The 13796-nt window shown below is 41.5% G+C and overlaps 1 protein-coding gene across 1 annotated transcript; it reads right to left on the bottom strand.

Annotated features, from left to right (window-relative positions):
• Nucleotides 1–3281: 3281 nt before the first annotated feature.
• Nucleotides 3282–10676, bottom strand: KLHL23 (kelch like family member 23). Its single transcript, XM_073304742.2, has 3 exons — nt 9464–10676; nt 6985–7137; nt 3282–3687 (listed from the first exon to the last, which is right to left on the bottom strand). The coding sequence occupies exons 1-3, from the start codon at nt 10674–10676 to the stop codon at nt 3377–3379; spliced, it is 1677 nt and encodes a 558-aa protein (XP_073160843.1). The 3' UTR covers nt 3282–3376.
• Between the last annotated feature and the right edge of the window lie 3120 nt (nt 10677–13796).

The raw sequence follows: 13796 nt of genomic DNA, 5'->3' as shown, positions 1-13796 counted from the left end.
TACTAACAGTTTTCATTTTTAAAATTTGTTTAACTAGTTAATAAATTTAAACATGAAAACAAAACATTGCACTAAGTTTTACATTTAGTAGAAAAAAATCAGTTTGACATATCCATATTGCCAAATCCATGGGTATCACATTTATCAAAGTGAGTATGCCTATAATTAAAATATATTATACATACTAGTAGTAACTTGAAAAGTGATTCAACTTAGGTATTTCATTCCCATCCCCTTTCTTTCCATTTTATGGATGTTAAAACCAGGAAGTTATATAGTCAACCCCTACCTTGGTATGAATACAGTAGAATTGCTTCATAACTTAATCATCACATTAATCTATTAAGTCTGTTGCATTGGATGACTGAAAAAACTGCTGTAATCACCCTTTTGACACTCCAGAACTCCCCCACCATAGTCTAAACAGCACATGAAACATACAGCCTTGGCCTCTCACACCACACCCCAGCACAATCCTCTCCTATCCTTGTACAAGGACAGTTATCCCAGCCCTTCCAACTGAAGTACCACCCAACTTATCCAAGCAGAAACCCCCACATCCTCTCTGCTGGGAGCATCTTTGCCAAAGGAATATCCCTTACTCCCCCTGGCCTTCTCACAGTTCCTCTGGGTCCAGCTCTAGAGAGGTCAGCTGATGAACTCCTTCACTGCCTTCAGTCTCCAGCATAGAGCCAGCAGGCAACTCCCCCTGCTGCTTTCTGGCATTCAACCCTCATCTAGTCCTCTGACTCAGGGATACCAGCCAGCAAAATCCTCTTACTGCTCTCCTGCCTTCCTCCAAGCACATTTTACCACCTTCTGCAAAGACACTGATGACTTACAGTTCCCCTGCTCTCACCTGCCCTTAAGTGACCCACTCCTTTCTAACTCCCTGAGCTCTATTTCCCTCCTTGGGTCTCATTCTGCTGCTGAGCCACCCTAATCTTTTATAACCTTCAGGTGCTATGCCAGGCCACCCTCTTAATGGTCCAAATTGGGAGCACTTGATCTGGCACAGGGGGCTGTCCTGCTTCATTTACTGCAGCCAGCCATCCTGTGATACTGCTTTCTACTGTAGTAATATTGCTCTTTAATTTTTCATTTAACTTTTTAAAAATACTCTACCATAGAGAATAATTCCAAATAGAAGGAGAGAAGAAAATAAGGGGGCAGACACAAACTCACAGCAGATTTATGTCTCCTCATCTCCTTTTTCTAGTGTCTTTGCCTTTCACTCCACTTTGTACTAACCTGTCTGGCCACCCCATTCAAAAGCAGTAGGAAGTTTAGTTGTCAAGGCCTCTTTATATTTTATGTTCTTTAAGCAAACTATATTAAGATCATTCAACAGCTTTCCACTAGGCTTTAAATAAGCACAGCTCACAATTCCCTACATGCACATGAGCCTCAGAATGGGAAGTTTGCAAACACCAAGACGAAAGTAAATAAATCTACTGTTTTAAATTGAAACTCAGAGTTTAGTGCAACATGCTTACAAGTGCTTAATGCAATAAACAGAGTAGGATGATACAAAAAGGTAGCAAAAATAATAATTCAAAATTTTTATAGATTAAAGGGGAAATAATTATAAATTTGGGGCATACATGCTCTGCAATCTCCTAGGATATACTTACAATTCTTTGTAAATAAGGAGAACATTTTTTCTTCCTTTTACCCTCCATCTACCTCATATCATCAATGCCTGTTTAGGCAGGTGTTTCCTCCAACAACCCCTGGTAGATCCCTGACAGTTCTCACTATAAGACAGTGGCTTTGAAGGAATGGGCAGAAGATTTATTTTTTCTAAAGGATATATTATCTTTTTTGTAAAGTGTCCAGATACTACAGTGGTGATACTTAAAAAGAAAACAAAAAAGGGTATAATAATTACCCTGTGAGGTAGGTGTTTATTTATTTAAATTATTGTATATATTATTTAAATTATTGTATACATTATTATCATGACATTGGGGTGCGTGACATGGAAAAGAAGCAAAATTAAACTCCCCATGGTAAAAGTAACAGCACACCATAAAAACAACACACCATAAAAACCTCTGAAGAAATGATCAACAGTCAATCAAATGCAATTTAACAAAAGTTACATCTTGTATATCCTCCCTGAGATGTGACAGGGCCCATTTTATACATCAAAACATTTGTAAGACGACTGATGATGTCTGAGTCAGAAGGTCATGGGTTCAAATCTTTTAGGTGGACTGTACCAGTACCTTATGCTGTGTTGAAACTACCTTGCTGCATTGTAGGGATCACAATGCAATATCAGATAGCTAAACTGATCTTTTTTTCTGCTCATCTCAGACAGCTCTCCAGACAGAAGTTAAAGATCCCAGATCACACTTCTAAAAGGAGTAATGGATAAATCCAGTGTCCTGGTCAGTATTCTATCTCTAAACTTTTTGCTGAGTTCCTGTGGCTGCTGAGCCTCACTCACTGCACTACCAGTATCTAAATCATGGTTTAGTGCTTTTGGAGATCCTGGTGTGAAAACAATTATATAAAATATAATTCTGTTTTTCTAGTCTGTACCAGAGGTGTTTGTACCTCAAAGAGTCCATTAGATTCCCTGCCAGTCTTTTCCACTCTAAAACACATGTATCTTAACCAATTCTGCAATCAAGAATATAACATTATCTGGAATCAATCAACAATATTCCTGAATCAGCTTGAGAGGAGGCCATCGTGGAGCAATGTGAGGCCCTCTTCCGTTGCTCCCTAAATTCCTTTTCAGTACCGGAATAAAGGAATGACCACATGTCTTAAACTTGAATCTTTAGTATCATAGGGCATTATTTTACCTCTAGAGCACTAGGGCAAATGCCTTCGATCTATGTTTTGTAAGGGGATTTGAAAGCGGACTAGCAAAATATCCTAACAAGTCAATCAGCTTGTGACAGTCACTAAACAATAAGTGGTAATAGCCACATTCAAATTATTAAAGGTTTCACTTGAAACCCAAGTAGTCCATATAAGTGTAAAGTCTTTTGTTTTTCAGTCCTCCTAGCAATGCGACAAAACCTTGAGCATGGTTCCCTCCAGTGGTTAATTAATACAAATTAGTTTTTTACATTACTCCGTGTATGTCCACTGGAAGTATATTTTGTAAAGATGCTTTGTAAACCTTTATGAAAAACAATAACTGGTGAATTTATTTTGAAAATGAAATTATGTAAAAATATTGTCACAGCATTTATATTATATGAAGTGAATTTTAATAAATACAGGTTTGTATACAGATTTATATTAAATGTGAGTGATGGGTTGTATTAAATACATTGCTGAAGAGGTAATCTGTACTGGTACAGATACTGTACTTGCTTGTCTCTTGCAACAGACATATGATATTCAAATTGTATTAGACATTGTACACACAGACACAACCATGTGAACGCATAGCACTGGGAAGATTGCCGACTACTTCCCATTTATTATGCTCAGGATCATATTTCTCAATACTCTGCAGATATGTTCCTTTTGAATAGGAATATCCTCCTGTTACATAGATGCATCCATTCATGACAACTGCACCACATTCCATCCTTCTTTCCATCGTATGCGCCATCTGCCTCCATTCATTTTGTTCTGGATCATAGCAGTCAGTGTTTGCGGTTTGTCCACCCACAAGATAGAGCTTGTTTTGTAAGGCAATGGAACACAGTCCATATTCTTCAGAAAGAAAGGGAAAATAGTTTAATTTAGAATAATAAAACAAACAAGCAGTACTACCTAGTTAGTGAAACTGCAGATACATATGATAGACTCTGTGTCACAATTTCAGAGTAACTGAATCTCTATTCCCTCTCTGTGGTCCATCAAGGGCACCACTTAAGGTTTCAGGCTCCCAGACATCATCTCTCTTGGATAGAGATCATCCTGCCATACACTATGAGAAGCCCTACAATCCTGTCTGCCCATGCGCCAGCCCCAGTATATTGCCTCTTCTCCAAAGGCTGTGAACAATGCATTGTCAGCCGTTACAAGTTACCACACAACTTTCTCAGAAAAATACATTTATTCATAGGATAAAAAAGCATTACAGAGAAAGCATAAAATAATAAAAGCTCCTACACACTTCAGAAATCACCCATCCTCCACACTGGGAGTCTGGTAGGCCAACATCCCTTTCAACACTTCAACAAGGGTTGGGTCTTTCTTTGGACAGAAGGTCCTGTCCATTTGCTAAATCAAAAGGAAGCCCCCCAACTCAGGTCAAGCTCTACCAAAAAGCTCTTTCTTTGTTTTGCAGTGTCTCGAAAACCCAGCCTGAAGCAGTATATGTCTAGGGACTGGTACTTCTATGGAGCTGTTTCCAAACAGGGACTGTTAGTAATCATCCCCCGCTGTTTTCAGTTCCTGCAGGAGCTGTACTAACCCACCCCCAATGGAGTTCCATACAATCTCTGGCCCACAATGATACATAAAACATTCATTAACTTCATACACTATCGTCCCAAAAAATACAGCATCTGGTTGCAATATCGGCCACAGTGGGGTCTTTTTTCAAAAGAAATTCTCCATTGACTTAAATTGGTTTTGGATCAGATCAGATTTTGAAAAACCTCAACAACTTCTGCTGTATCTGGTCTCAGGAAGACTAAGGGCATCGTAGAAGCTACATACATTTTAACCAGTGGTTAAAGAGAGTCTTGTTTAAAAATTTATGCAGATGAACATAGGAAGTAGAGGGGGAAATTTATTCTAACCCTGTCCATTCAGGATTGTTCCCTTGAGTTAATTTTCTTGTCCTTTATCCAATCTAGATTGTATTACCCTATATGCTGAGGCTTCCACCACTTCTGTAGCAGACTATTCCACAGTCAAATCAATGTAACTGTCAATAATTTCTCTTTATTAATTTCATCCCATTACATTACAGGGAGGCAGTATGTCCTAGTGAATAGAGCACAAGACAAGGCTGGGACTCAGGAGACCTAGATTCTATTCCCAGCTCAGCTATTGACCTACTGGGTGATCTTGGACAACTCACTTCACCTCTCTGTGGTTCAGTTCCTCCCTCTGTAAAATGGGGATAATCATACTGACCTCCTTTGTGAAATGCTTTGAGATCTACTGATGAAAGTAGATCAAAGCATTTCACAAATGAGGTGCTAAAAAAGGTGCTGAAAGGTGCTACATAAGAGTTAGGTGTTATTACTTCTCTTTCCATTCGAACGCGTCATCCTCTTCCTTGTTAGGGTTCACACCTTCCATATATTAGTGGTTTATCATCACTGTCCTGTTCCTGAGCCAAAATCTTCTGACCTTTTTTGTCAATCTCCATTTCCCTAGTGTTGCAGCCTGTCTTTATGCAGACTCAAGACAATAGTTGGTTGCACTGTGCATGATCTCTGCAACCAACAGAGCTAGAATTAAACTTTATTTTTTAAAATTAATATGTAGATTCTGGAGCAAAATCGGCTTGAGACTTTCTATTCTGCCAGCCAGCAATCCATGTAAACCACCTTTGCCAAATGCCCAAAAGGGTATGGAGTTTCTAGGAAAATAGTGTACTGTATTGATAATATAGTCCATACTTAGTAATATAGAAAATAGCAATATATTAATTATATGCTTAATACAGTTCTGAAGCAAACTAAGGCCTGGTCTACACTAGAAAATTAAGTCAGCATAACTACTTAGCTCAGAGGTATGAAAAATCCACACCCCTGAGGAGCAGAGTTAAGCCAACCTAAATCCCTGTGTAGACAGTGCTATGTCAATGGAAGAATTCTTCCATCAACCTTGCTACTGCCTCTTACAGAGGGGGATTATCTATGCTGATGAGAGAGCCCCTCCCGTCAGTGTAGACAGTGTCTACAATGAAGTGGGACAGCGATGCAGCTGCACAGTTGTAACATTTTAAGTGTTAACAAGTCCTAAGGCTTTGTCTACACTGGAACCTGAATGACAGAACTTTTGTCATTCAATCATGTGAGAAAAACACACCGCCAAATTGACAAAAGTTTTGCCGACAAAAAGCACCCGTGTGAACAGTGCTTTCTCAGCAGGAGAGCTCTCCTGCTAGAGCACTCCCAGAAAACCCCACTCCAGTAAAGATGTGTATAACGTGAGTACACAGCTGTCACCATGAAGTACATGCTCGAAAGGTTGAAAATGAAACCTGAGGAGGAGCACAATCTCCAACAAAGGGATTTTAGAGTAATTAACAACCAAGCTGTACTGCTACTGAATGTATCCATTAGGGATTGCTGAAACAATCATTTATCTTCTATGTTGTCTTTAATGCTAACACCCTATTACACTTCACGGTCATAAAAAAGCAGGTGCACACAAATAAGAAAACAAAAATAAAAATAAGAACAATGAAATAACACTTCACCTACATTTCAATACACTCAGTACAACAATTTTAAAATATTGTTAAAAGTTCTGTAAAGCAAATCTTTAAAATATAAAACTCATATGTTCCCCTCCCAAACTGTACATAGAAAACCATTCAAAATGTGCATTAAAAAGTGATTTTGGTCATACATTTAGAATGTTTTCTCTGAATATAACTCTTATTTTCCCTTTCTATAATATTTTTAGAGAGAGAGAAGCTAGGTGAGGTAATACTTTTTTATTGGACTGGCTTCTGTTGGTGGAAGGTACAAGCTTTCGAGCTACACAGAGCTCTTTTTCAGATCTGGGGAAGGAATCAAAGATACTACTTCACCTATCTTGTCTCACTCATTTCCTGAGACCAGCACAGCTACAACAACACAGCAAACAACTTTATAATATTTTAACACTTTTCATACTACATTAATATTAAACATTTATTTGTTGGCTTGCTGATCAAATACTTTGCTAGCTATTAACCTTACAGCAATTTAGAATGCATTTAGAATGCACTTGAAGCTTATTCTCTTTACAAAAGAACATTATCTAAAGCAATGACAAAGATCATTAAAACTTTCAACTAGAAGTAACCAAAGTCAAATTCTATATGTTTCTGTTTACCTGGATGTGGACTCGTAGTGACTATGCTCCATTCATTGCTACCTGAATGATAGCTCTGAATTTTGTCATAGGTGCAGCTTCCCCTGTAACCATAGTGGCCTCCAATTACATAGATGACTTCACACAGGACACAGGCTGTGGCATTTCCAACACCTATTTATAGTATTAAATTCACAGCACAACTTCAGATTCTACAGAATACTTACTGCCACTTCAATCAATAACACATCAATAAGCTGAAGTTACTTGTTAATTAATATTTTAATATAAAATTATTCTTCCAGGTATTTAAATGAATGTGTAATAAAAGCACCAGAGAGAACTCTTATGACACCTTACCTTGTCAATATAAGGCAAAGTCAGTGAAATCAATAAAGCTTCTTACATATTTTATTGCATATTAATCAATATCAATCCATCCTTTCAGACCACACAAAAGCTATGTGTAATATTTATATGTTAGGTACTGTACCTAGTTTAGCAGTACTTAAAGAAACACTGACAAGGTGGATGAGGTAATATCTTTTATTGGACCAACTTCTGTTGGTTAGTGAGACAAGATTTCAAGCTACACAGAGCTCTTCTTCAGGCCTGGTAAAGATACTAAGAGTGTCACAGCTTGTCTCTCTCACCAACAGAAGTTGGTCCAATAAAAGATATTACCTCACCCACCTTCTCTCTAATATCTTGGGACCCACATGGCTACAACAACATGGCATACATTAAAGAAGCACTGTCAATGTTAGGATGGAAATTTGACTTATTTTAAAATTATTTTAATTTCATAGAGAATTTTAAATACCATTTTAAAATAATCATTTCTTTACCAAGAAAAATTTAAATGGCAATTGAGGTTACTCAGCACCTCACAGAATCATTTATACTATTTTAATCCTCTGAATTACATAATTAATTATGCTGTTGTACAAACAAGGAAGTAAACAAATTGGAGCTATGACAGGTTTCAGAGTAGTAGCCATGTTAGTCTGTATCCGCAAAAAGAACAGGAGTACTTGTGGCACCTTAGAGACTAACAAATTTATTAGAGTATAAGCTTTCATGGGCTACAGCCCACTTCATCGGATGCATAGATTGGAACATATATTAAGAAGATGATAGATAGATAGATAGATAGATAGATAGATAGATAGATAGATAGATAGATAGATAGATAGATAGATAGATAGATAGATAAGTTGGAAGTTGCCATACAAACTATGAGAGGCTAATTCGTTAAGATGAACTATTATCAGCAGGAGAAAAAAACTTTTGTAGTGATAGTCAAGATGGCATTTAGACAGTTGACAAGGTGTGAGGATACTTAACTTAGGGAAATAGATTCAATATGTTTATCTCCATTTAAAAAAAGTAACAAAAATGAATGCTTGCCAAATTAATATGGAAAAAAATCAGAAGGAAATTATAGAGAGAAAACATCTATACAAAAGAGACAAAATAGTTTATAGTATAATTCTAATATTCTACTCTTTATAAATTAGCAATAAATTAGATCAATAAGAATAATGGTTTATAGTAAACGATATGGACATCTAAGTAATGGCTGCATGAGCAGTATGAATTCTACTGATTTTTAACATTAAGTCACTATCCACTTTCTAGGTGTTTTGTATTTTACAGACCTCTTATAAAAGAGAGAATATGTAATTTAAAAAAAAACATGCAGTGACTTAATTCATATTTTTTTGCTTGCATTATCTTTGATAACAAGATAATACAGTTTATTCTTTGCAATAGTTCAAATTCTAATATTAAAAATAACTAAGCAAATCAAATGTTTTTCAATCTGTAGAATAAATTGCTGCCACTTTTCATCTTCCCACCAAGGACTTTAAAAGTCCTGGACTGATAATACACAGAGATGTGACAAATTACATGAACAGAAGTTATGAATGACGGAAATGTGGCTATAAAGAAATGGATCACAACTGTAAACATTGTGATACCTGGAATTTGTTATTCTGATCAGAAGTTTTTATCAGATAGAACTTAACTGCTGTTTGGGTACAAAGTAATTACCATCCATTGGAGCTAAAGTTAAATGACATTTTCATTAGAGTACAATCTGAATAAAAATATTATGATCATTTTATTGAAACTCAACTTCAGGTTTCACAGATTACTTTCTGAAGGTCCATTCAGCACCAGAAGGGCTGAAATTGTACAGTGACTTTTCTATACCTTATACAGAAATTTTGCGCAAGAGAAGGTAACATTAAACTGAACATACTACCTTTAAATTCACATTAGTGTTGTTGGATACAGTCCTGTACAGAGTTCAGATGTTTCAAGTGGTTTGACTAATAAAGACCTGAACCCATTAAACCCATTAAAGTTAATAGAAATACTCCCATTTACTTCCATGGGCTTGGATCAGGCCCTAAATATGGCTGTAAAGTTTACAGGTGGCAAGTGAAAAAGGACAGACATTGAGGCAATAACCATAGGAAAAGTTACATACCTTTGATCATGTTTGCAATGGGAACCCATTTCTTTTGTAAAGGATCATAGAATTCTGCTTCTTGTGCTGGAGCCCCTTTTCTGTAGCCCCCCAAAGCATAGACACAGCCACCCAAGGTAACTGCACAGTGATAGTACCTTGTATTAAGCATGGGGCAGCCTTCTGTCCATTCATCAGTTTCACTGTTATAAATCCACACAGTATCAAGGGCTTCTATGTTGTCAGTTCTATAGCCCCCCATTACATAAATGTTGGGTCCCAAACTAGTGACCCCATAGCTCTCCCTTGCATGATCAGGCATTTCCGTTCCCTGGATCCAAGCATTAGTTAAAGGATCCCACACATGGACTTCTGATAAAGGATGCCAGTAATATCCTCCAATCACATACATAGCTGCTGTGGGCCTTTTGGAAATGTCTTTTGGGTTTGTGTTTAATGCACTGTATATCAGAGACCTTATCTTGTTTTCATTAAGCTGGCATTTCTTTCGCAAGCTTAAGGCTGATCTTAAATATATTTCATTTAAATCTATTTTGAGGCAGTTCAGCAGATCAAAAATGCATTCAATTCTTTTCTTCACATCATATGCTATCCATTTAACCACAGGTTCTATGGCTGCCTCTTCTTTCCAAACATTGAGATTCTCTCTGGAGAGAATAAATAGGAGTTTCTCATAGCTGATTTCCAGAAATTCTTCCTGCCTCCACACTTCTTCAAATCTTGATAACAATATCCTCCTAGATTCTTTCTCTAGCTCTGAACAAAGGTGATACTCTGCGAAGGAGTGCATCCCTATGCAGTTGACAGTATCTACATGCCTTACCAGAAACTGCTCACAAGCTTTCTTTACTGACACAAACTGGAGGAGATCCGCAGCTTGGAGGAGACTTTGAACATTTCTCTCTGTTATCTGGATTTGTGATGTGTATGCATAATTCACAAGAGCCTCCAGTATAGCGTGGCTGATCCCAGGAAGTTTGATCTGATTTTTAGATTTTTCTTTCATGTCAGCTGTGAACATTGCCCTAAAATAATTGCTACAAGCAGCTAAAACAGCTTTGTGGCAAAGGAAGATCACACCAGAAGCACACTGAAGAGTAATATCAATAAATAAGCCATCCCGGTAAAATGTTCTGAAAGCCTGCAGGAAATCCACAGGGTGAGAAAGATCGTTGTAAATATAGGTATAGTCCTCTTCTCCGCTCAGAGCCATCTCTGGAATAAAGTCAAACAAAAGGGGGTAGTTTTCAGTTGGCAAATTGCTTTGGGTAGTCAGCGCTGAATGTCTTAATTGTCCGTGTACATTGTATCAATGCTGCAGTCCAAAAGGCAAAATATTTCCCAGTCACGAAGCAAAATCACACGCATTTTCAAATAAGGTTTTATTCATGGCTTTATACATATTCAACCACATCCAGGGGGACAGTAAACTCGATGCATATGGATGCGTCTCCTTTCCCCCTTCTAATAACGGGTCTGTGACAGACTTTGCTGTATTGTACTATTCAAATTATTTGACGTCGTACAGCCAGAATGCGCACAGAAAAACAGATCTCTCACCACGCAAATATGGCACGTGAAAGGCTAACTGGAACCCACATGTCTTAACATTTTACATCTAACTCCATGTGGAGTCCAAGCTGCGTAGAGACCCAATGTCCAACTCCAGCGCAATCCGTTTGTAGGAGAGCTGCTGCCTATTTCAATACTAAAATGACGGGGGAAGCGGCAATGGACAGTATCGCACTCGGGTGGAGTGGCGCGGCCGCTGGGCGCGCGGGGAACTCAACGGGGACGCGGAGCCCTGCAGCACTGGGTGCCAGCCCCTTATGGCTCAGCCCGCTAGCGCAAAGGGGCTCCCGTGGCAGGCAGCCTCACGCCACGGGCTCAGCCTGAAGCCCCGACACGACAGCTGGGCTCGTCCGGCTCCGGGTTGGAGGAGCCCGGCGGGGAAGCCTGCGCTGCTGCGGCGCACCCTGGATCAGCCGCGCCCGGCCAGCCTGAGAACGCAGGGGACTCCCGCGAGGACCCTGGGCCACCGCCCTGCCCGGCCCGTCGGCCCTGCGGCAGCGGGGAGGCGCCCAGCAAAGCCCCCCAGCAGCCACGCGCCGCCCTCAAACCCCACGCGGGGGGCCGGGCGGCTGCGGAACCGGAACCTGCCGGCAGAGGGCGGCGCCGTCAGCTCGCAGCGCCGGCGGGGTAACGCCTCGCGCCCGGGCCCAGACCGCCGCGAGCCCCTTACTGCTCTGCCGGAGGCGGCCGCCGCGGCTGGGCTGGGGCCGGGCTCGGGCTCAGGCGGCGGGCAGCGGCCCCTTGACCTTATTCGTGAGAGAGGCTGCCGCGGGAGGCGACCGAAGAGCTGAGGGGCAGCTCCCGGCCCGTGTCGGGGTGTCTCAGCGGTCTCCTCTCCCCCCGCCCTGCCGCCGCTTCCAGCCCGGCAGCGCCCCCTCCTCAAGGTCACCGCGCCCCCGCGAGACACCAGCGCCCCGCTCCAACAGCTGCGGCTCCGCCTGGCGCGGAGGCGGGCGGACTGTGGGGTAGGGCTCCTGCCGGGGCAGGGCCCGGGGCCGCTGCAGCTTTCCCAGCCCAGCAGCTCAGTGACACGCAACCAGGCGCAGGGAAGCTACCCTAGGACGTGGCTTCCACAGTCCCCCACAGTGGCCCACGCCGCGAGCATCCCCCCAGCACCTGCCAGGGCCCAAATCAGCCTCTTCTGCAAGCCGCCCAGATGCTGCTCAGCCGAACCCCGCAAACAGCGAAGGCTAAAGAGGCAGCAAGGTTAATTGCTCCAGGTGAACTGCAGCCTGCTCCGGTGCGATCCTGTCCTCACGTGTAGAAGGCACGCTCAGGGCTTGGCCTGGGCATGCGGGGAGCTCCCCACATCGTGCCGCTCAACCTCCCACTGCCCATGTGGGACAGACTCCCCATGAGGAACACAGCAAATGATCCATGCCGGACACCGAAGTAGCTGTGGAGTTCCCTTTCTGTAGGTGTAAATGACTCTTCTCATTATGTCTAACTGTCATGTAGACGTGTCACAACTAGAGCTGTCTACTGTTCTCATCATGTTGATTCTTTTTTCCTCCTGTAAATAATTAGCAGCACTAGTAATCCCAATTATGGTTGGCGCATAAGTAACTCTGGATTTAAAATGAATGCTGTCCATCAAAACCAGGGAGCCAAGGCTCCCTTGAAACTGGAAAGGCTGGAGAAAAACATTCTCAGAGCAGGACTATTATTTGTTATTTGCTAAGTGCCAGCAATGAACTCAGTGCAGTAGAAAACACAAAATAAGAGAGTTGCTGTATCATGGCTCCAAAGGACTGGTGCTAGGACCCCAGCTTTGGAACAGTCAGAGAGCCAGGCCCTCCCTAGGGATCTCTAGGGCAAGCCATGTGGCTTCACTGCCTCCTTAGGCTGAACCTCTGGTCCTTCAGCACCCTACTTCATACTGTGAGTGTCGGTCAGCGGGTCCAACTAAGGCGACCTCTTAGGAAGACTTGTACAATCTTGGGGAGCAAAGTGCCTCCTCGGTGACACTCAGCTGGCGTTGTAAAACAGAAAAGTTTTTTAGTTGCCTGGAACACAGCACCAGTAGTCATTCGTTAGCATAGAGAAAAGAAAATTACAGGATAGTCCATCCTGGTCAGCACAGAACCCAAAGCCCTGTGCCTCGCACCTATCTTTGTCCAGATTCAGATGTGCCCGATGGCTTCCTGCAGCCCACACTTCCACCTCACACCTATTCCCCAGTCCTCTGTTCCCGAACTGGGGAGATGTGGCTCGGCCTCCCTGCTTAGAGGTGGGGAAGTCCATCTCTCTTTGGGTCTTTGGTTGCTAAATGTCCATGTCTGGGCAATTGGATTTGCAGTTGTCTTCTCAAGAGCTCCACTGACATGGGATCTAAGACCCCAGACAGCCAGGTGCCACTCATACCTGTGTTTTAGCTTGCCCAGAGAGCAAACAGTCCTCCACTCAGGTAACACTGCAGCAAATAGGGGAAACTGAGGCACTCATAGGCTTCATAAAAATATTACAGAAATTCCTACTTCGTCTCATGCTGCCCCTTGGAATTTACAATGTGAAAAACACACACACAAAACAGAAGGCACTGTGAAGTCTTAAGGGATTGGATAACTTGGGAAGGAGAGAGATTTAAAATTTATTTTTTATTATTTTTGGTGCGCTTTTTGTGGGTATCAGAGGAAAAGTGAATCTTAAAAAGGGATTTAAACAGGGAAAGGATGCAGATGACACACAGCTCTACTTATTCTTCAACACACACATCACTACCACCAAGATGGCCCAGTGCTTGGACAAGCTCAGGTCATGG

This window comes from Lepidochelys kempii, chromosome 11 (assembly GCF_965140285.1).
Source record: "Lepidochelys kempii isolate rLepKem1 chromosome 11, rLepKem1.hap1, whole genome shotgun sequence".
Classification (NCBI taxonomy): domain Eukaryota; kingdom Metazoa; phylum Chordata; order Testudines; family Cheloniidae; genus Lepidochelys; species Lepidochelys kempii.
Note: the sequence above shows the minus strand (reverse complement) of the source record. Positions and strands in the feature narration are given on the sequence as shown.

What these genes read in the sequence shown, in the direction of transcription:
- KLHL23 (XM_073304742.2), bottom strand. Translation starts at nt 10,676, where the DNA reads ATGGCTCTGAGCGGAGAAGAGGACTATACCTATATTTACAACGATCTT. An exon ending in CATTGCAAACATGATCAAAG is followed by an intron (nt 7,138 to 9,463) that starts GTATGTAACTTT and finishes TACTATAAATAG; the next exon opens with GTGTTGGAAATGCCACAGCC. An exon ending in CACTACGAGTCCACATCCAG is followed by an intron (nt 3,688 to 6,984) that starts GTAAACAGAAAC and finishes TTCTTTCTGAAG; the next exon opens with AATATGGACTGTGTTCCATT.